At 57.5% G+C, this 19,616-nt stretch overlaps 3 protein-coding genes across 8 annotated transcripts in view; 1 reads left to right on the forward strand and 2 right to left on the reverse strand.

Moving 5' to 3' along the window:
- Positions 1 to 832: 832 nt before the first annotated feature.
- POLR2E (RNA polymerase II, I and III subunit E) lies at positions 833 to 4,849 on the reverse strand. 2 transcript variants are annotated; one of them, XM_075723546.1, is made up of 8 exons: positions 4,777 to 4,849; positions 4,016 to 4,190; positions 3,451 to 3,566; positions 2,928 to 3,008; positions 2,648 to 2,706; positions 2,390 to 2,468; positions 1,451 to 1,530; positions 833 to 990 (listed from the first exon to the last, which is right to left on the reverse strand). In XM_075723546.1, exons 1-7 carry the CDS (start codon positions 4,831 to 4,833, stop codon positions 1,465 to 1,467), a joined length of 633 nt encoding a protein of 210 aa, XP_075579661.1. In that variant the 5' UTR covers positions 4,834 to 4,849; the 3' UTR covers positions 833 to 990; positions 1,451 to 1,464. The 2 variants fall into 2 exon arrangements, with proteins under 2 accessions (XP_075579661.1, XP_075579660.1); XM_075723545.1 differs by having other exon boundaries at positions 833 to 1,142.
- A 506-nt stretch (positions 4,850 to 5,355) lies between these two features.
- On the forward strand, positions 5,356 to 7,647 carry GPX4 (glutathione peroxidase 4). Of its 2 annotated transcripts, none has more exons than XM_075723650.1 (7): positions 5,356 to 5,427; positions 5,794 to 5,888; positions 6,080 to 6,224; positions 6,307 to 6,458; positions 6,577 to 6,601; positions 6,975 to 7,034; positions 7,399 to 7,647. In XM_075723650.1, the coding sequence occupies exons 1-7, from the start codon at positions 5,356 to 5,358 to the stop codon at positions 7,429 to 7,431; spliced, it is 582 nt and encodes a 193-aa protein (XP_075579765.1). In that variant the 3' UTR covers positions 7,432 to 7,647. The 2 variants fall into 2 exon arrangements, with proteins under 2 accessions (XP_075579765.1, XP_075579767.1); XM_075723652.1 differs by having other exon boundaries at positions 5,803 to 5,888.
- Positions 7,648 to 11,753: 4,106 nt separating this feature from the next.
- Positions 11,754 to 19,616, reverse strand: part of SBNO2 (strawberry notch homolog 2) — a 51,374-nt gene continuing 43,511 nt past the window's right edge. For 2 of the 4 annotated variants that reach the window (XM_075723491.1, XM_075723492.1), the window contains 14 exons: positions 18,994 to 19,169; positions 18,653 to 18,784; positions 18,231 to 18,366; positions 17,429 to 17,541; positions 16,831 to 16,902; positions 16,220 to 16,328; positions 15,826 to 15,900; positions 15,318 to 15,461; positions 15,026 to 15,120; positions 14,593 to 14,685; positions 14,250 to 14,381; positions 13,375 to 13,451; positions 13,001 to 13,191; positions 11,754 to 12,546 (listed from right to left, as the gene is read on the reverse strand). In XM_075723491.1, coding sequence (XP_075579606.1) covers positions 11,939 to 12,546; positions 13,001 to 13,191; positions 13,375 to 13,451; positions 14,250 to 14,381; positions 14,593 to 14,685; positions 15,026 to 15,120; positions 15,318 to 15,461; positions 15,826 to 15,900; positions 16,220 to 16,328; positions 16,831 to 16,902; positions 17,429 to 17,541; positions 18,231 to 18,366; positions 18,653 to 18,784; positions 18,994 to 19,169 — 2,153 coding nt within the window. In that variant the 3' untranslated portion in view covers positions 11,754 to 11,938. The remainder of the gene's footprint in view (positions 12,547 to 13,000; positions 13,192 to 13,374; positions 13,452 to 14,249; positions 14,382 to 14,592; positions 14,686 to 15,025; positions 15,121 to 15,317; positions 15,462 to 15,825; positions 15,901 to 16,219; positions 16,329 to 16,830; positions 16,903 to 17,428; positions 17,542 to 18,230; positions 18,367 to 18,652; positions 18,785 to 18,993; positions 19,170 to 19,616) is intronic. The other 2 variants (XM_075723493.1, XM_075723495.1) reach the window with 2 other exon arrangements.

The raw sequence follows: 19,616 nt of genomic DNA on the forward strand, positions 1-19,616 counted from the left end.
GAACCAAAGAAGAGCTAGAGATACCTGTGAGACATTCTGTTCTGCAGCTTTTCAACGAGACGGTTGGATTTTTCCAGCAGGTCATTTCCACGGTAGCAAGAGGAACGAGGCCGACTGCCTTGTCCTGCTACCAGCACTGCTACCACGGGCGGTACCACGTGTGTTTGCGAGGATGGATGAGAGGTGAATGCGAGTGAGGGAAGGGACAAAAGCTATGCTTGAGCTTCACATGGTAACAGGAGCCCTTCTATCTGTATATTAATTCAGCATGGAAAAAGTAAAGTAGTTTGTTATGACATGGCTGTATGAAGCTGCGTTATGCGTTTTGCTGCATTCGGATTGACGTATTTCCAAAAATAAATAAAATCTGTGTGTTCCAACCCGTGTCTGTCCTGGAGATCAGAGTCTTCCAGACCCGTACACCCACGGCCGCAGGAGGCTAAGCACCGTAAGGAAGCATCCAAGTATTTCTAGCACGTAAACTGAAGTTTAAAAACCCTCAAGAGGCCTGGAACAGATTAAAATGAAAGCGACGGGGGGGTGATAGGCGACTCTCCATTGCAATATCTGAACACCAAGGTCTCAGAACAAGGGCCAGAGGGTAGAACAGGTAAGGTAAGCAACGAGGTAAGTCTGAACTGCAGCGTCACAACTGCACACGGCAGCTGGATCAGAGATCTGCAGGGCGAGCTCTTGGCTCGGCCGTGATGGGGAGTCCCTCAGAGCCTCAGCAGCAAGGTACTCCAAACGGAATGAAAAAGAGAGGAACTAGCAAAGTCCAGGCAGCTTTGGTACAGAGAGGCTGAGGAATACAATACCAGTGAGGAACAGCGAGAGTACAAACCTTTATTAAAAATAAGATCCTATAAATAAAATAGGAAAGCAAAAGCCTTTTCCCACTCGCTTCCTCCCTGCACAAATCAGTCGCTTCAGGTGACTTCCACAGCACAAGTCCTTAGCGAAGAGTAAGGAGCTACAGCAAAGTCCATGCTGGAAAACAAGGCATTAGGCCAAGTAACACAACTGTGTAGAGGCAACACGGAAAGAGAATTTTCTTGGCCACCTATGAAAAGGCAGACATCTCAGAGTGGAAATTGCCAGCAGGTGGGAAGATCAGGAGGTGTCACACAACTCTTCCACACCTGGAAGAAAGAGAACTCGGGCTGTGAATCACCTCACGCCTCCCTCGGCAGAGTGCTCTCCAGGCCAAGCCCCGCTGATGCCCTGAACATGGACAGGCACGTCCCAAGCGATGGATACTGAGGCAAGGGGCTGATTAAGCCTTGCTCTCGTCTGTCCTCTCAGTTGCCTCCACAAACAATTTAAAGTTCTGAGATAATCTTTTCCTGGAGGCCGCTCGCTTCATGTCAATCCTGGCAAGCGCCAGCCTAAGTCTAAGGTGCTTGCCCAAAGCCCTCCACTAGCCCGAGGGTTTCGTACTCCGCCTTACCTGAAAGCTCCAGATTACTGCACCAGTCTGTAGGTGATGTAGCGGCCCGCAGTCTCGCTCGGCCTTATGATCTTCACCACCTAGAAGGCCGACAGAAGGAACTCATGAGGGAGAGAAGCCGGCGCCGGGTTTCCCCTGCAACGCTTCCCTGCCCGATGCAGGCGCGCGCTCAGCCCCAGCCGGTGCGGCCGCTGAGCTGCGGCAGCCGCAGAGCCGGCCAGCGTGGAGCTCCCTGCTTCAGCTGCGGGCACAGCGTGGAAGTGCCGCTGCCAGCGTAGGGGGAGATCACAGAGCGTGGCATTGGCATCGCATCTGCTGGCTCTTACCAGCCAATTCCGCAGGCAGCCGAGACTGCTGTCTCCTAGCAGGAAGTCTGCCTGGCTTACACACACCCGTACCTAACCTACAACAGCTTTTACGTTTGGAAGAGATGCCTTTCCTGCCACCAAGAGTGCTGAAATACCGCAGAGGACCTCAGCTCCTTGGCCTGCCCACGGGGAACTGCTGCCCGAGTGTACTTCTCTCTTAGAATTATAGAACTGTTTAGGTTGGAAAAGCCCTTTAAGATCATCCAGTCCAACCATTAACCTAACACTACCAAGTCCACCACTACACCAATTAAGGGGAGAGTAGCAATTTCGTGTTTCCCGGCTTGGTGGTTGGATTATTTTTAATGAGAGTAAAAACTAGGAATCATTAAGGTTGGAAAGGATCTCTAAGATCATCAGCCCAACCATCAACCCAACACCCCCATGCCCACTAAACCATGTCCCCAGGTGCCACCTCTGCCCGTCTTTTGAACACTTCCAGGGATGGGGACTCCCCCACCTCTCTGGGCAGCCTGTTCCAATGCTTGACTACCCCTTCCGTGAAGAAATTTTTCCTAATATCCAATCTAAACCTCCCCTGACGCAGCTTGAGCCCATCCCTAACTCTTACCTGACCACGCTTTATTCCGAAGTACCGGGCCACAGGATCCCCGGCCTGTATCCTCGGGAGCTGGTTCTCTCTCAGTTTACTGCACAGGGAGTCAAGGAGAAGCTCCCCCACAGAACACGCAAGTGGCCCGGGTGCCCGTTCGTTAGCATGGCTCACGGAACAAAGTAATAAACCATCACATGCGGATGTATTCATTTTCAGTCCAAAGTAAGTATGCATCACACCCAGGCAGGAAGGGAAGGAACAAACAAAGGATACTATCTGGCCAGTAGCTCAGTTACTTCTTCCTTTGTCATGACGACGTGCTCTGGGACCAACTGTAAACAACAGGGGAGAGAGGCTGTAAGATTAGAAATCCCGAGAGAGCGACTGGCTCCTCACGGCAGCGGGAGAAGCAATGCATTTGTAAGGAAGAAAACTACAACTGCGTCACTCATCCCAGCCTTCCAACCGAGAGGTCTCTGGGAGCAGCCTGAGCTGCAGCTCGGCACAAAAGACCGATCATCCTGCCCTCGCTCCACTGCCCAATACCGCTCACCTCGTGTTCTGTGATGTTGATCAGAAGCTCTTGCTGCAGGAACTGCTCCAGGATGTATTTAGGAGCCATATCTACCAGGGACTGAAAAGGAAAAGGTCTGTCAGACTGCAGCACTGCTCCGGGACATCCCTGCCTGCACTCAGACCTGCTCCTCGATAGACACTGGTCGCTGCGAATGTGGAATCATGACACTCGCGCTCACACAGATACAGCTACGCAGACAAAGAGCGCACAGATCTCTTGACCGCTGGCAAAAATCCTCTTTTCTCTCATCAACTTCCTGACTACTGAGGGGCCATCAGCTGTTCTTCTGGAACCAGAACCAGTTGCTCTGGTTAAATACACCTGCACATTAACCGAGAGCCTGTATTAAGGTACAACAGGCTTTACCGAGAGATTTTATCTGGAAGGAAATTCTAGGCTTTTATTAACCTAAAGCAGCACCGAAAAACAGACGAGCAGGACATCCACGGTCCGCAATCACCCTGGCTCTGAGGCAGCCTTCTTTTACAGTACGTTGTACCTGCTTTGCCGAGGGGGTCATGCCTTGCTGCACCACGATCAGCGCTCTGGTGATGTTCTCCTCCTGCATCCTCTGGCAGTACATCTTGATCGTCTTTATTCCAACCTTGGGCTCTTCTGGGAAAGGAATCAGACCCAGGGTTACGAAGAGCCCTCCCTTGCCCCGTTAACCCTGCCAGAATCACAGAATCATCGAATCGTTTATGTTGGAAAATACCTTTAAGATCATCCAGTCCAACCATAACCTAACACTACCAAGTCCACCACTAAAACAATCAAGGGCAGAGTCATAATTTCATGTTTCCTGGCTTGCTGGCTGGATTATTTTTTAATGAAAGTAAAACTAGGAATCACTAAGGTTGGAAAAGACCTCTAAGATCATCAGCCCAACCATCAACCCAACACCCCCATGCCCACTAAACCATGTCCCAAAGTGCCACGTCTGCCTGTTTTTCGAATGCAAAACGAAGGCGAAGCCTGGCCCTCCCGCCCCACTTCTGACCACGCCGGGCAGAGGCAACACGGTCCAGGGAACTGCAGCCACCCCCGCTGCTGGCTCTGCTCACCCGGGAAGAAGACAAACATCTGGTCGGTGGGATCGTCGTTGTGAGCCACCAGCACCGTCAGGTCCGTGCGCCGGGGCCGGCCCTCGCTGGGCTTGTCCCCAAACTGCGCCTTGAACTCCTCCAGCGTCTGGTCCAGCTCGTCCTGGGTCACCAGGTAGCCCCGATCGTGGCAGAGCTGCCGAGAACACCCTCAGGTCATAGATTCATCACAGAATGCTTTGGGTGGGAAGGGACCTTTAGGGATCACCCAGCCCAACCCCTGCAGCGAGCAGGGACAGCTTTAACCAGAGCAGGGTGCTCAGAGCCCCGTCCAACCTGGCCTGGGATGTTTCCAGGGATGGGGCCTCCACCGTCTCTCCAGGCAACCTGTGCCAGTGCTTCACCACCCTCAGTGTAAAAAATTTCTTCCTTATATCCAGTCTAAATCTATTCTTCTTCAGTTTAAATCCATTATTCCTTGTCCTGTCACGACAGGCCTTGCTAAAAAGCTTGCCCCCACCCCTCCTATCGGCCCCTCTCAGCACTGCCAGGCCGCACTCAGGCCTCCCCGCAGCCTCCTCCTCTCCAGGCTGAGCACCCCCAGCTCCCCCAGCCTGCCCTCGTGGGAGGGGGGCTCCAGCCCCCGGGCCAGTTTTGTCAGGCGACGCGACGCGACCCGCCCGCACCGCTCCGCCGCGGGCCCCGGGGCCGGGCCGCCGCCACACCTCCCCGCACCCCCGCCGGGGCTCGGCCCCAGCAGGCCCCGCCGCCGCCGCCCGCACCTGCATGATGGTTTTGCGGATCTTCCACAGCCGGTACGTCTCCTCCTCGTCGTCCATGGCGCCCGCCGCCCCAGGCCCCCGCCGGCCGCCCGCGCTAACGCCTGCCCGCACCGCGACGGGCGGCACCGGGGCAGCCGCGGGGGCCTCGGCCGCGGGGGCTGCTGGGAGCCGTAGTTCGCCGCCGCCCGCCGCCGCCTCGGGGCGGGGGGGGGCCGGGGGTCCCTCGCCCGCGGCCGGGGCGCTTCCCCGGCTCTCTGCCCCCCCAGCCCGGGGCAGGCCGCGCCCCACGCCCCCGTTAGGGGGGAAACCGCCGCCGCGGCGGGGCCCGGCCCGCAGCGCCCCGCCCCCCCCGCCGCATGGGCTGGCCCTACGCCCCCCGCCCCCATGGGCTCGCCCGCCCCGCCGATAAACCGCCCCGCGGCCGCCCCGCCCGCCTTGCTCTTCCATTGGTCAGCTTCCCATCCATCGGCCGGTTGGGCTCGCCTCCTTGCGCGCTGACTGGCTGCGCGGCCGCAAGGGGCGGTGCCTCCGGGCGTCCGCGACGTGGATTGGCTGAGGGGCCGGGGGCGGCGGGGCGCGATGGGATGGGGTCGGGCGGCGCGGCGGGCGCTGCTGTGCGCGCTGGCGACGCGGGGCCCGGTGCGGAGCATGGTGCGTGCGGCCCGGCCCGGCCCGCCCTGCCCCGGGGCGGCGGGGACGGGGCCGTGGACAGCGGCGGCTGCGGGTCGGGGCTCTCCCGGGCTGCGTCCGTGGGGCGCCCGGGGCGGGCGGCGGGGGGCTGAGGCCTGAGGCCTGGCTGGGCCCGGCGGAGCAGGGCGGGAGGAGGAGCCCCCTCCCCGGGGAGCCGCTCTGGGAAGCGAAGGGCGCGGAGCTGCCGGCCCCGGCGGAGGGACGGAGCCGCCGGTGTGGGGCCGGTGGCTGCGGGGCTCCCCCCCCGGCCGGGGGCGGGGGGGAGGCGACGGCGGCGGCGGGGGGTGGGGGCGGCCGGTGCTGACGGCGTCTCCCGGCGCCCCGCAGTGTGCCCAGGCGGAGGACTGGCGCTCGGCCAAGGCCATCTATGACTTCCACGCCCGAGACATCGATGGCAACGAGGTCTCCTTGGAGAAGTACCGGTAGGTGGGCAGGGCCGGGCGCCGCTCGGCCTTGGGACTGAGAAAGACGGCTCAAAGGGCCTGGGTACGGCTCCGGGCCGTGATTAAGCCGCAGCGGGCCAATCTCTTGCATAACCCGGGAGATCAGCTTGTTTACCCGCATTTCCCTGCCTTCCCCCCGGGGCACAGCTGCTGATTCACCTCTTTTCCAGCGGCTATGTCTGCATTATCACTAACGTGGCTTCAAAATGAGGAAAGACCGCTGTAAACTACACTCAGCTTGTTGACTTGCACGCCCGATACGCTGAGAGGGGTTTACGCATCCTGGGCTTTCCCTGCAACCAGTTTGGAAAACAGGTAACGCGGGGGAGCGGGGTGAGGGAGCTCCGTGCGCGGCCCCGGGACGCTCGCAGAGCACCCCTTCTGCTGCCTTCCTCAGGAGCCCGGGGACGACGCTCAGATTAAGGCATTTGCTGAAAACTACGGTGCGAAGTTTGACATGTACAGTAAGATCGATGTCAACGGGGACGATGCCCACCCGCTCTGGAAGTGGATGAAGGAGCAGCCCAAAGGAAGAGGCACCCTCGGCAAGTGAGTGCGGGAAGCGGGGGCTGCGGAAGCCACCCCAGCAGGCAGCGGGGCTTGGCTGCTGCAAGAGGAAGGGGTTTTTTCCTGCCACAGCTTCTCACTCCTGTTTTTTCTCTCCTAGTGCAATAAAATGGAACTTCACTAAGGTAGGACACAGTCACCTTCTCCCAGGCTTGCTCGGGTCGCAGCCTCGCTCTTTGAGGGGCGGTGGGGGGTCCCTGAGGCATCGCAGGGAGGAGGGATCCTCACGCACAGGCTCCGCTCTCTGCGCGGATATCGGGGTAGGAGCGTCCCGAGGGGTTCCTGCGCTGTCCCAGTCCCTGTGCCTGCAGACCCCTGGGAGCCCCCAGCCTGGTTACCTCCAGCCCTGCCCCAGAGGGGCAGAAACCAGCTCTGCCGGGGGCTACAGCTCAGCAGGCGGGACCCCCCCAGCCCAACCCCACTGTGCACAGCTCCCTGGGCTGCAGAGCCTGCGTTAGAGTCGGGCTCGCTCACCTGGGTGCTGCTTCACTTCCACAGTTCCTCATTAACCGGGAGGGCCAAGTGGTGAAGAGGTACAGTCCGATGGAGGATCCCTACGTAAGTCCGCTGCCGGCATGGTTGGTGTCGCAGCTCTGCCTGTCCCACGGGAGAAGGGGAAGTGCGACAGCGGTAGCAGCTCTCCACAGATCACATCTGTGGAGAAACATGGTGTGGCTGGGGCTGAGCAGTGCTCTGGAGCAGGCTCTGCTGCCGTGTTTCATCTCTTTTCCTCCTTTGACCGCAGGGTGAAAAGGCACCCCGGTGCTCGGGGGGCTGGCTGTGGCACCAGGGGAAGCAGGTGCCCAGCACAGGGCAGGTCACTGGCTCAAGGCAGTCCCTCTGGGGTGGGACAGGGGCAGCTTCAGGCACGTTTTTGGGGCAATGATGTTCTCATAGCGCAATGCTCCCTTCTCTCTTGCAGGTGATTGAGAAAGACCTGCCTGCTTACCTATAGATCTGCTCATCTCACCCCTGCACTGTCCCCTTGACCCAGCACCAGCCCTCCCGCTGCCTGGGGAGTCTTCTCACCCAGCCCCCATGACGGCCTGCCTTCAAGCCAGCTTTGCTGGTGAGGCAGACCCGAAGATTTGGCGTGCACCTGCTGGAAGAAGGCTCCATGGGGCCGGTGGCTGCTGCTGGGCAGCCCTTTGGGCATAAAGCAGGATCTGGAGTCCCCTTGCAATAAAAATATTAGAAATGACAGGTTGCGTCTGGGTGTGTGGCAGAGGGGTGGATGGGGCTGGATCTGTTGTGCTGCTCCCGGTGAGAACCTGGAGCTTTGCAGTGGAGCCAAGACCTTATGCAACTCCTGAGCCAACAGCAGGGATAATCCTCATTAGAGCTGAGGGGGGAATTGCGCACAAATCCTGGGTCAGCCAGCGCTCCTGAGGGGCTCACGCAGGAAAAGCCGGAGCAGGGGGAAGGTGTGTGCATCCCTGCTGGGACCTGGCCCTCCTAAGCACCCTCCCTCACCCTAAACCAGCAGGCACCTGCCCAGATGAGGCAACCGGGTTGTTTTTCTCCAAACACAGCTGAAGGCTGACAGCACCCAGCAGCACAGCCCGGCCCCGATACCCTCCTGGCCCTGGCAGGGCAGCAAAGGGGCTGGTTCCAGCAGTGGCGCAAGCCACGGCCAGCAGCAATTACTGCAAAACAGAAGCAAGTCGTGCTGGGACCTAGTGAAATACCTCACGTAGCCGGAGACGTGTCCGATGGCAGCGCGCAGGACCACAGGTGCATCCATCCTCCTCGGGAAGTCTCGGCTGCAGCTTGTTGGCGCTGGCAAAGGCGCAGCCTCGTCTGGCCAAGCCCACGGAGGGCCAGCGGCTCCCGCGGGCAGGGAGTGCTCGTGTTTTACCGATTTGCTGTGCAGGAACGTGGCTTTGCCTCTTTTCCCCAGGGTCTGGGGGAGGTGCTGGGTCTCCCCTTAACATCCACAGCCCCCAACCACCCACGGGGAGCCCTGTCCTCAGTGCAGGGACAAGGGCAGAGTGGGGAAGAGCCCCAGGGTCCTTGCTGGGGTCCCCCCACAAGTCTGATCCCCCCACGTGCCTGCGGACCAGCACAAGGATGCCAGGAGGATCCTGCTCCAGCCCACCAGGGTAGGTGGGCTGGTTTCAGGAGCTGCCCCGCAGCCCCACTGGGTCTCGCCGTGAACCCCGTTGGCAGCGCCGCGATGCCCGGCTGCAGTTGCGCAAATTGCTCCTCCGTCACCAGCGCCCGTGGCTCACCGCCATCCCACCTCCCGCCGGGATAGAGCTAGCAGTGCCTGGGCGAGATGTCCTGGCACCGCAGCCGGCACAAGTGACGAAGCAGCAGCAGCAGCAGCTCGTGCTGGAGGAACGCGCCTGAACAGTGGCTCCTTTATCTGTGTTTTCCCCAGCAAAGCTGGGAAGGAGCGGCCGCATCAAAGGATCCTCCTCCGCACGGCCCCTGCCTGGCTCGGCCCCTGGAGGAGGGGGTGGCTGGGGACAGCAGCCCTCAGCTGCCCCGAGTTGGTGACAGGAGATAAACTCCAGCTGCCCGTGGGACCCTGGCCCTCGGATTCCCTGTCCCTCGGATTCCCTGTCCCGATCCGAGTCCCAGATGGGATCCTGGGGCAGGTCTACGCCTCTGGACAGACAGACAGAGCTGGGACTTAGAGAAATCTCGTACGTGGCTTCCTTTCCATTTTTACTGAGCAGAATGAAAAATTATCCTTCTGAGGCAAGTAGAAAATTCAGGAATTATTAGTCAAAGGCACATATTCTAAAAAAATCTCTTTACATATATACATCTCAATTAATTATAAATACACATAGAAAAACAAAGGCAAACAACAAGCGGATTAAAAAGTGCTAACAAAAAGGTGTAAGGGAAGAAAAAAAGGGACTCATTTAAAAATACATACAATCAGTAGGACAACTGCATAATAATTTAGTTAAAAGATATTGTTACATATTATTAACCCTGACAAAAACACAGGATCGGGGCAGGGAAGGGCTTCCTTGAAGGTGCTCTCTGTTTTTCCAGAGATCGGGGAGGGAGAATTGCATAATTTTAAAATTAACGTCAAAGCCACTGGGTAAGGCTCCGGGTGACGGCGGAGAAGTGGCTGGCGGAGGGTGCCTAGCGGGAGAATTCCTCCTCGCTATTCCTGAGTTTAAGCCTCTCTGAAATGGGTTTTCCCCGGCGTCCTTTTCTCCTCGCCGAGAATTTGGCGAGCGCCAAGCAAACGAACCAGGACACGGGCGAAGCCAGGGCCTCTCCACGAGTGGTGTGGACTGGGACGTATTTTAAATAGAGGGGGGTGTGGGGAAGGGGAGAGCCTTGCTCTGGTCAGGACTAGGAAAAGGCTGTTGCGGCACCCCGAGAAAGCGGCCATCCCTGGCCGGCCCTGCGTCGAGAGGCGAGCGTGGCTGCCGCGAGCGAAGCTGCGGGAAAAGCACAAAACTTTCAGGGAAGCGGCAGGGCCCCGGGGTGGGGGCACGCAGGGGCTCCTCGTCTTTGGTGTTAACTTTGAGGTAAGGACGCTTCCTTGAATGCAGTAAAACGCGGCCCTGACTGCAGGGCTGACCCCGGCCAGGCGGGCTGGTGGGAGGCAGACGCCAGCTGGGGAGGGTGGGGGGTAAGGACAAGCCCCCAAACGAAGGGCAGGGACCAGAGGAACCTCAAAAATGAGCCCAGACGTGCATCATATGGGGCGGGTCCCATGGTCTTAATGTGTCAGGGAAGGTAACTCCCGTCTCAGCAGGAGCACAAACACTGCGGACGCTGACCCAAAGCACTTCTCAACAGCAAACAGGGTGCTCGACCAGTCCCTGAGCCCTGGGGGGGGACTTGAGGGGGGCAAGGCTCTCTGCCTGGAGGAAGGGACTCAACCAGGAGCCGTAAAGCTCCAGGCCCCTCAAGACTGACCTGTCAGGGCATGGGGGACCCCAGCAAAGGCCTCTCCCGGCTGGACCTCCTTCCCCAGCTACTCTCCGAGGAAGGGCCAGGCCAGCCGGGGAAGGTCTCGCATCCTTCCCCTGAAAACATCCTGGTGCCGCTTCTAGGAAATACCTCGACGACTCAAGGCAGAGAAAAGAAACACAGCAGAGGGGAGGCTTGCAGAGGAGCTGCCAGGCCTGGAGCATTCCTGCCAGCAGGCAGCTTCCTGCCAGACTCCTTAGATTAAAGAGAGAAAACAAAAGACAGTTTCCCCGGGACCTGCCGAGGTGAGATGCTGCTGGAACAGGGATGGTGACAGAAGTGGCTGGAGGCTGCCTCTGTCCTGGGGAGAAGGCAGCTTGCCCAGCCACTCCTGGCCAAGGGGCAGTGGGTTGTCTGGGGCAGTGCTTTGCAAAGCAGACCTTTGCTCTTTGGTATTGGAGGTTGAATTTGCAGCATGAGCAGCGATACTGCACATCCCCGGTGCTCATCAGGGAACTCTTCCCTTCTGGGGCCTGGGAGCAGCTCTCACCAAGGTCAGCGGTGGGCAGGGCAGGTCACCCAGATCCAGGCACCCGGGCCTGCGTCCATGGCCCAGCCAAGGACAAGCCCTACAGAACGGGACCGGCAAGACGGCCAGGTGAGAAGACACCACGCGACAGCAAGAAGTTGGGCAAAGCATGGCCAGCCACAGCAACCTTGCGAGGCTAAAGTGCAGGACAGGCTGATGGGACACGTGGCCCTTCTGCTCCGGGGAATCCCCCTCTGGTCCCAGTGCGGCTGAGCTCTGACAAACTCGCGAGCTCTGCCACTGTACTGACAAAGGAGGCGCGGGTGCAGCCAGCTCCTGCCCTCTCCTGCGGAGCTCAGACAGCCCCAGAGGTGTCGGTGTCCCTTCCCGGGAAGGGCAGAGCAGGCACAGTCAGTTTTGCTTCTCTCAACTACGCCTGCTCAGCCCTGGACAGAGGGACAGTGGAGCTCGGCGGCTCCCGACTCCTCTGGGACAGCATTCCCTTCCCCTTCACCTCTGCCTTCAGACCCAGCCCTCCAGAGCAGCCTCAAGGTCCACAGCAGGGCTGGGGCAGCCCAAGAGAAGCGCTGGCAGCAGCCGATGCAGGCACGGTTTGGTCAGCCAGCTCTCGGGGGGGACCAGCTCTCTGGGCTGGAGGGCCGGGGAAGGCATGACCCAGCTCGGAAACTCAGTAGTCTGCAGGGGGACGGGCACAGAGGAGGGGGTGTCTCTCCTCAGTCCTACGCGGGCGCTGACCCTTGAGCAGGACTCGAACACAGCAGAGACCATCAGGCCAGATCAGCTGAACTTGGCAGCACTCAACTCCCCCCCCCAAGCGCATGTTACATACAAATCTATACATGCCTGACTGTATATTATATATAAATAAACTTTAAGGAACTGTAGGTTTCTTTTTACCCTCAAAAACAGAAAAGGGTCAGTCCAAACCAGTAGAAAAGCTGGGGCTCCGCAGCTCTCACCTCTGCACCAAAGGATGCGGATCCACAGCGGCCGAGCATCGCCTGGCGTGCCCAGCTGGCTTTCAGAAGTCTGGGAAAGGCCCACTGAACTGGATCACACTCTGGCGCTCCTGGGGAAGTATGTTCTCCTGGGGGGTCCCATTTAACGTCCTTAGCATGTCCTCCAGGATCTCTCTAAAATTGATATTCCCATCCTGTTGGACAAAATCTTCTTGCTGCTGTTGCAGTGTCTGCAAGGGTCCCGGGTGAGGCAGAGGCAGGTGTTCGTGCAGCGAGGAGCTCAGAGGCACGCTCCCCTCCAGGATGGGGGCCGGGCTCTGGAAGGCAGAAGGGTGGCTGAAGCCAAATCTGTGCTGCTGGTGTGGCTGGAGAACAGGCTCAGAGGGGAAGCACAACGCACCGGGCTCTGGGTTCATCACCACGTCGGGAATGCTGTTGCTGGGAGGGCTATAGGTCAAGTCCAGGATCTCATCCTGGCGCAGGGAGTGCCTGGGCAGGGGGACCCCGGGTCCCGTCTGCGTGAGGTCCAGAGGCATGTGCAGCGGCAGGGGGAACTGCAGGCTCTGCTCTTGGGCCTGAAGGAGTCGGTTGTGCTTTCGCTTCACGTTCTCGTCCATCTGCTTCAGCTCCTCCAGCACCTTACGGACACAGCTCTCAGGGATCTTTATCCCTAGGGGAGGAACGTGCATCAGTCCCCAAAGCACTTCAGGAAGGGACGCGGCACTGCGGGGACAGAGGGATGGGCAGCAGCACTGGGGCCCGTTTGTCAAGCACACTCCCAGCCTGCTTCGCCTCTCGGCCGGGCTGCAGAGCAGGGAGATGGGACTGCAACCAGAGCAAAAGCATCTCCGCGGCAGGCTCGTAGCAGGCAGCAACAGTACCGCTTCACACGGGCATGGAGGGGGCACAGCTCAGGCCTGGCTCACACCCTCTGCCCAGTGCCCAAACACGTGTCAGGGGACCCCCAGCTCCCCTCCTTCCCATGGGGTCACCTAAGCAACGGGCGCTTCCAGGCAGGGACACGGCCCTGTTTAGGAAGGGAATTTTGGCACTGGGCAGCTGGACCCCTTCTTCCTTCTCCTAAGATGTTCTGCTCCCCTTCCCGTTCCCAGCACTTCACCCACCGACTTGTTTCTTCTTCTCCTTGGTCTTGAGGCGGACGATCTGCAGGTAGCTGGTGTTGGTGATGTCTGCCATGATGTTGGCGATCCTGCTCCAGACCCGCAGCAGGGCCCCGCACAGCATGTAGTAGTGACGCAGGCGCATGCCCTGGACGCACTCCTTCCCCTCCTGGATCAGCTTGCAGCTCCTGTTCCTTCAGTTCAAATGGGAGAAAACCACCCAAATCAGCACAGGCTCCCACGGCAGAGCAGGATCCCCACCCGCAGCCTCCCCAGCGTGGTCCTTCCCCACTGCCACAGCCAGGGACCCTCTCCCCAGCACTGGCTCTGCCTTGGCGAGGGCAGGGCAGGACAGGTTGGGGCTGCAGATGCCTTACCAGACAGCATGGTTACACTTCTTCAAGGAGAAGCGGTAACTGCTCTCCCAGTGCTCCTTGGCTTCCTCGGGCGGCACCTGCAGAAGAAACACAGAGCATTAGAGATTTTCCACGGTCTGACATGCAGCTGAGATTTGAAATCCAGGGCTGGGAGTTAGGACATTGTCCTGGTTTCGGCTGGGATAGAGTTAATTTTCTTCCTAGAAGCGGGCATAGCGCTGTGTTTTGGATTTAGTATGAGAATAATGCTGATAACACACTGATGGTTTAGTTGTTGCTCAGCACTGCTTATGCCAGTCAAGGACTTTTCAGCTTCCCATGCTCTGCCAAGGGCACAAGAAACTGGGAGGGGGCACAGCCAGAAGAGTTGATCCCAACTGGCTCAAGGGCTATTCCATACCATACGGCATCATGGGCAGTATGGAAACTGGGGGGGTTGGCCGGGGAGCAGCAATCGCTGCTCAGGAACTGTCTGGGCATCGGTTGGCGGGTGGTGAGCAATTGCATTGTGCATCACTTGCTTTGTATGTTATTATTATTATTATACTGTTACTATTATCATTACCATTTTACTTTATTTCAATTATTAAACTGCTCTTCTCTCAACCCAGGAGTGTTTCTTACTCTTACTCCTCCAATTCTCTCCCCCATCCCACCAGGGCAGGGGCAGTGAGCGAGCGGCTGCGTGGTGCTGAGCTGCTGGCTGGGGCTAAACCACGACAGACACCCAGGTGCTACCACTCTCTCTGCCCAGTCCACAGCAGGTCTAGGAGGAGCTGTGAAGGGGCTAGAGTAAATGTCCTTCCAAAGCCACCCTGCTCAGAAAAAGAGGCTTTTCCCTCTCCCCACACTGGAGGGCTGCAGCTCCCACCTACCCGCTGGTACTTCTTCTGCAGACTGTCCAGGCCCTCAGGCTGGCTTTGCTTCCCAATATTTGGCTTGTAGAGGATGAAGTTCTTCCCGCGGCTCTGCTCTGCCAGCAGACAGGTGCGTTTGCAGCCTCGCATCTGTCAGGGTAGAGCTGATGGTTACAGTCCCAGCCTCTCTCCCCAAGCCCGTATTTCTCTAAACTAACCCCCTTCCTTCCAGGATGGAGGTTCTTGGAGGCATCTCCCAGCAAGAGGTCAGACATAGACCTCTTACAGCCATGGTGGACCTTCTCCCGCTGGAGTCACCCTCCAAACTGTGCCGTCACCCCGGCAGAGCCCAGGGACCTACCTTGTAGGAGAGGTAGAACCCATCGAAGGATCCTGTCAGTTTGAGTGACTTCTCATAAGCTTCCTCCCACTTTAAGCCTCTGTCGACACTGATCTAAACAGGGACAAACAAAGATTCTGTAACTTCAGAGCACAGGACAAGTGCATCAGTGTCTGTCTCACAAAGCACACCCTCAACACAAACTTGGTGTTGCTGCAGCCTAGAAACAGGCACTGCCAGGCTGCCCTCACGGGTACGGCAGCCCCGAGCCCCTGGGGCAGGGCAGGGCCTCTCCTTGCTTCCTCCGTGTAACTCCCAGCAGTCAGCTGCTCACGGCCAAGGCAGACGTGACACAAAGCCACAGGGCAAGGGGAGGGACCCAGCAGCTCACAGCCCCAGACTGGGAAGCACTGGAGTAGACTGGACTGCAGAGATAGCTGTGCAGGCTGCCTACCTTATAAAACACGACCTGCCCATCCTGAGGGTGCCCAGGGGTCAGGAAGACCTCCTTGCTCTCCTCGTAGATCTCATCCACTCCTGGGGCTAAATCTGTAGGAGAAGAGACTGCTGTAAGATACATCTTCCTGCACCACCTCCTCTCCCAGCAAGAGTCTCAAGATCTGTGCTGCGTGGGGACACCGCAGTGCCCGAGATGGCTGCTGAACAGCCATCAGTCAGCACAGGGAGGAGCAGAGAACCTCAGGGGTGCAGAAGGGAGAGGTCTGGCCACCCCTCCTTCTCCATACCTAGGATGCCCATGTCGTATTTGCCCTCCTTCTTGTCCTTTTCAATCAGATAGTCAAAGGTGTCAGAAAAATACTGGAAGAGCATGTTCTGCTTGTCCACCTCCAGACCCAGGATGCGGTTCAGGAACTTGGTGATGGAGCAGTCTGCAAGAGCGTGGCGGGTCAGGGAACACGGCACAGTTGGGCACGGAGCCCACCAGCACGCTCCCAAAGAGAGCCACCCAACAAGCCACCCAATGTCCCTTCCCGACAGCAGCACAGCACTAATGCGCAAGAGAGCAGCCCAAGGGCTGTTCCTCCAGCTGTGGTCAGCTGCCAGGCTGCTGCAGGGAAAGGTGACCTGCAGCGTGGGCTAACCCCCGCAGGACCCTCCCCTCAAAGCAAGCATCCTGCCCCAGCTGCACAGCAAACCCCTCGAGGCTGTGCTCCCAGATGGACCGGGTGGGCCATGACACCCCCGCCTCTTTCACTTCTCCCCTACGCTGGAGAGGAAAAGCTTGACACGTACCCTTCTCCACTGAGACGGTGCCATACTTCATCTGATTGCAGCAGATCCCCACAGAGATGAGACCTTGCTTCATTTCTGGAACGGCAGAAGACAGCTTGTACATTTTAGGGTTAAGCTTCTCCTCAGCAGTCCTGCAGGGCTGTTTCCCCTCCAGCTGTGCCTGTTATTTCACAGCTAAGCTTGTCCCAGACCCATTTGCCCCCGCCTCTGACAGGGTGACATGCATCTGAGTGGCCAGTTGTCCTGCTCACTAGTGAGCTGCTAAGCCAGTGGTACTGTTCCTTCTCTCTGACCTTCTGCTCCAGCCTGCTGCTCGGTTCTTCAAGCATCTCAAACCTGAGACTGACCCGGCCAGCAAGATGCAAAGAAACCCCAGAGCTGATAATGTTCTTACCATGGAAAAATGCAGCTTCCCCTCTGTCATAGCTCTTGGGCACAGGAACTCTGTTCTCCGTGTGGTTGAGGATAGTGGAGAGAACTCTGTCTAGTGCTTTAGCCCCGTACTGTGAAAGGAGGCAAGAATCACGCATGGGACAAACCTACATTGGCAGCCCAGCAGTGGACTGAGTGTGTCACACCACTTCTCCTGGCACTGCAGAGAAAGCCATCGCCTCCATGAAGGCCACTGACCTGACGGCTGTGCCAAGGGGGAAGCCATGTGCCAGGGCCCTTCTCTGTCCCTAGGGGACCGGAGTACAGGAACCTGCATGTCCGCACCCCGGCGCTGGCACCGGCTCCCTTGGGGGCAGAGGCCCAAGCGCCCTTCCCGGCTCCCCCGTGGGAGCACAAGCCTCTCGCCAGCGCGGTGCTCGGATGCACAACGCTGATTATTAACTCAGTTTTGCATGCTGTCGAAGAGGCTACGGGCAGGGAGCTGGGTGCTAGGCCAGATCCTGCCTGTAGATGCCAGCAATGATCTTCCTGGCTCTGGCTCCCGCTGAAGGCACTTGCTAACTACTTCAACCCCTCCTTCGCTGAGCTACCCCGAGAAGAGCCGCAAGTTACCTTATTCTCAAAGTTGTACTTGCTGAGGTCTCGGGATTCAGTGGCCCGTCGGTCTCCGTGAGTTAAGGCACCCTAGGAAGGAGGATCAAGCAAAAAGTTCTTACTTTTAGCTGTTGCAAAACACCACGGAAGGATGGCCAAGGCCACGTCTCAGAAGAGGCCAGGATAAGAACGTGCTGCGGGGAGAGGCAGTGTTCCTCTGGAATACTGAGACTTTACCAAAGTATTTGGGGATTTATCAGAAGTGAAGAAAAATGAAACAGAGACAAATTAATTATTCCATTAATTATTTCATCAGCTTTATGGAAACAGATGGGTTTACGCTCCTGTAACAGCAGGGGAATTCCAGCATCTGGAATTGGGTTCTGCTTCCCTGAAATTCCTCCTGATGCCTCAGTTACATATTCTTCTTCACTTCCTTTCCCAAATCCCAGGATGGTAAAAGCACTCTGCGTTCCACAACTACAATGCCTTCCGTCAGGGGTGATGCAATCCCCCCTGCTAATTAAACTAGCCATGCCAGTGGGAACACCGAAATGGAAGCTTTTCAGAGAGAATTGGAACCGACATATTAATCTCTTTGCTGCAGGGCACTTACTAGGCTCTCCAGACGTTTTGCCACGATAGATGCAAACCTCCTCTCCCCTGCCAGCTCAGAGATAAGGAAGACATACTCTGGAGCAGAAACCTGGTTCGATCGGTGCGTTCGACCTACAGGGATGCGAGAACAGAAGTGAAAGGAGAGGTTGGTACTGCCTGGCTGGTACGGGAAGGGAAGCTGAGCAAGAGGTGAGAGAGCCAAGACAACATTCCATGTCATCCATGCTGGTTTTCAAAGGAGATATCTCTTTGGGGGAAAAAGGACAGAGGCACAGTTGCATTCATCACCCTGGTGCTGCTGACACCTTGGCAGAGCTGAGTTTATAGCCCTGACCCTCTGGGGCTGAGGAGTGACTACGCAGTTTGAACTAGGATGTGCATTATTTCTTTTGTGCTCACATATTGAGGAACTGTCCCTCCCCATCGTACAGAGCCTCCCCAGGGTGGAACAGAAATCCCCAGGCACACCCAGCATGTTTCACAAGGACACACTGCTAACATGTATGGGAGGGTTCCCCTTTCCCACACTGCAAATCACTCCTGAAGTCAACACAAACCTTCCCCACGAGAAAAATCAGTCACAACTGCTTTGTGTCAGCACTTCCATCCTGGCAAAACACAGGAGCACTGTGCTCTGCAAGGTGCCGTATCTCGGAAAGCTAAATACACCTGCCCCGGCTGTAGCACAAGCCCGGCGCAGGCGGCCACGCACGCCTTTCCCTCCCAGGGCTGCCCGAGGCTTCACGGTCTGAACCACGCTCAGAGGAAGGGGAAAGTGACCAAGAACACCCAGCCCTCACCAAACTGCTGTATGGCCCGGTCGGCGCTCCAGGGCAACTCCAGCGTCATGTGGACCCGGCGCTTCTGGTTTTTCACCCGTCTGTCTGCTTGGAGAGAGATACCTGAGCTGGAGGCCTCGGAGATTATTGCTACAAGCTAAGGGAGAGAGACAACAAGTGAGAAAGGAGAGCGAGGTTCCTGGACATCTGCAAAAATGCTTCAAGAAACAGCTCTAAGCACAACGGTAGCCCCAGCCCATGAAGGGACCCAGGACTCCTTGTCACCTTCCAGCAGGTCAAACGGACAGAAAGCTGCAGAGCCTTGCTGGCCTGAGGCTGGCAAGGCACAAGCATGCAAAAAGCACCCTCCTTTTCCTTCCCCTCTCAGTGTACTCGCTCCCGTGCAGATGTTTGGAGGTTTCCTTAGCTGGAACATGACTCACCTTTTCCCCTTTCATAAAACGCTCCTTCTCCTTCAGGTTGACATGGTCTATAGAGAGGCCTTGCTCTGCACGAGACTCGAACATGACGGAGCCATCCGGTCTGCAAACCACCCGGCCCTTCCGCCCCGTCATCTGCACACACCGCACAGGAGAGAGAGAGGCTGTCAGCGGAGGCGAGAGACCTGCACGGCGCAGCAAGTCAATTTAGAAAGTAAATTGTCAACAGTTTTTTCAGATTGTATGGAAGGAGAGGAAACCCTCTTCCAGCAGAAACCTTCTTTGCTGGCCCCTTTTCCTGTCACCCGGTGCCACCGAAATACACTCTTGATTGTGAGGAGTACCTCAGCCACATGCTCCGGGCCCCCAAAGTGATTGATGAGTTCATCCAAGGTATTGAGAGGTAGCTCTTTGCCCAGTGCTTTTACTTTTGCTAGGAGGTCCTGCTTCATCTTTTCCACGTGTTCTAGTTCTCTCAGGCCATGCATCTCTTTCTGGGAAGGCAGCATGTGAAAATTACCTGCAACGTAAAATGCAAAAGTTTAGAGTTACCCGGTAATTGCAAATCAGAGAGGGGGGAAAAAGGTTGTCCCAAAGGGCTCCTGGGGGCACTGTCTCACGAGCAGCCAAAGACACCTTGACTTGCAACAAATGCTGCTGAGCATGGAGTGAATTCCCTCTGTGCTCCCCCCTGTTTTGGTGGGGAAAGGAGCATGCAGGACAAATTCTTCCTGCTCGCTGATCACAGCAGGTTAATGGGAATCAACCTCACAAGCCCAAGTTTGACCATCACAGGATAAAATCTAGCCAAGATCATAAGGCTGTTCCAAGTACAGAAGGAGCTTCACCATTCCAGGAAGACACCAAGAGTCTCCTCACATCAGCTCACTGACTCTGCAATCCCCTTAGCCAGACCCCCCTCAAAAAGGGTCACGCCTGATCTGCCGCTGTCCGTGCTCGCAGGGCA

The sequence above is a fragment of the Pelecanus crispus genome, chromosome 20 (assembly GCF_030463565.1).
Source record: "Pelecanus crispus isolate bPelCri1 chromosome 20, bPelCri1.pri, whole genome shotgun sequence".
NCBI lineage: Eukaryota > Metazoa > Chordata > Aves > Pelecaniformes > Pelecanidae > Pelecanus > Pelecanus crispus.

Coding starts and splice junctions, on each gene's coding strand:
- POLR2E (XM_075723546.1), bottom strand. CDS start 4,833: ATGGACGACGAGGAGGAGACGTACCGGCTGTGGAAGATCCGCAAAACC. Junction 4,191..4,776: donor TCCGCAAAACCATCATGCAG/GTGCGGGCGGCG, acceptor TGTTCTCGGCAG/CTCTGCCACGATCGGGGCTA. Junction 2,469..2,647: donor ACTGAGCTACTGGCCAGATA/GTATCCTTTGTT, acceptor CTCCCTGTGCAG/TAAACTGAGAGAGAACCAGC.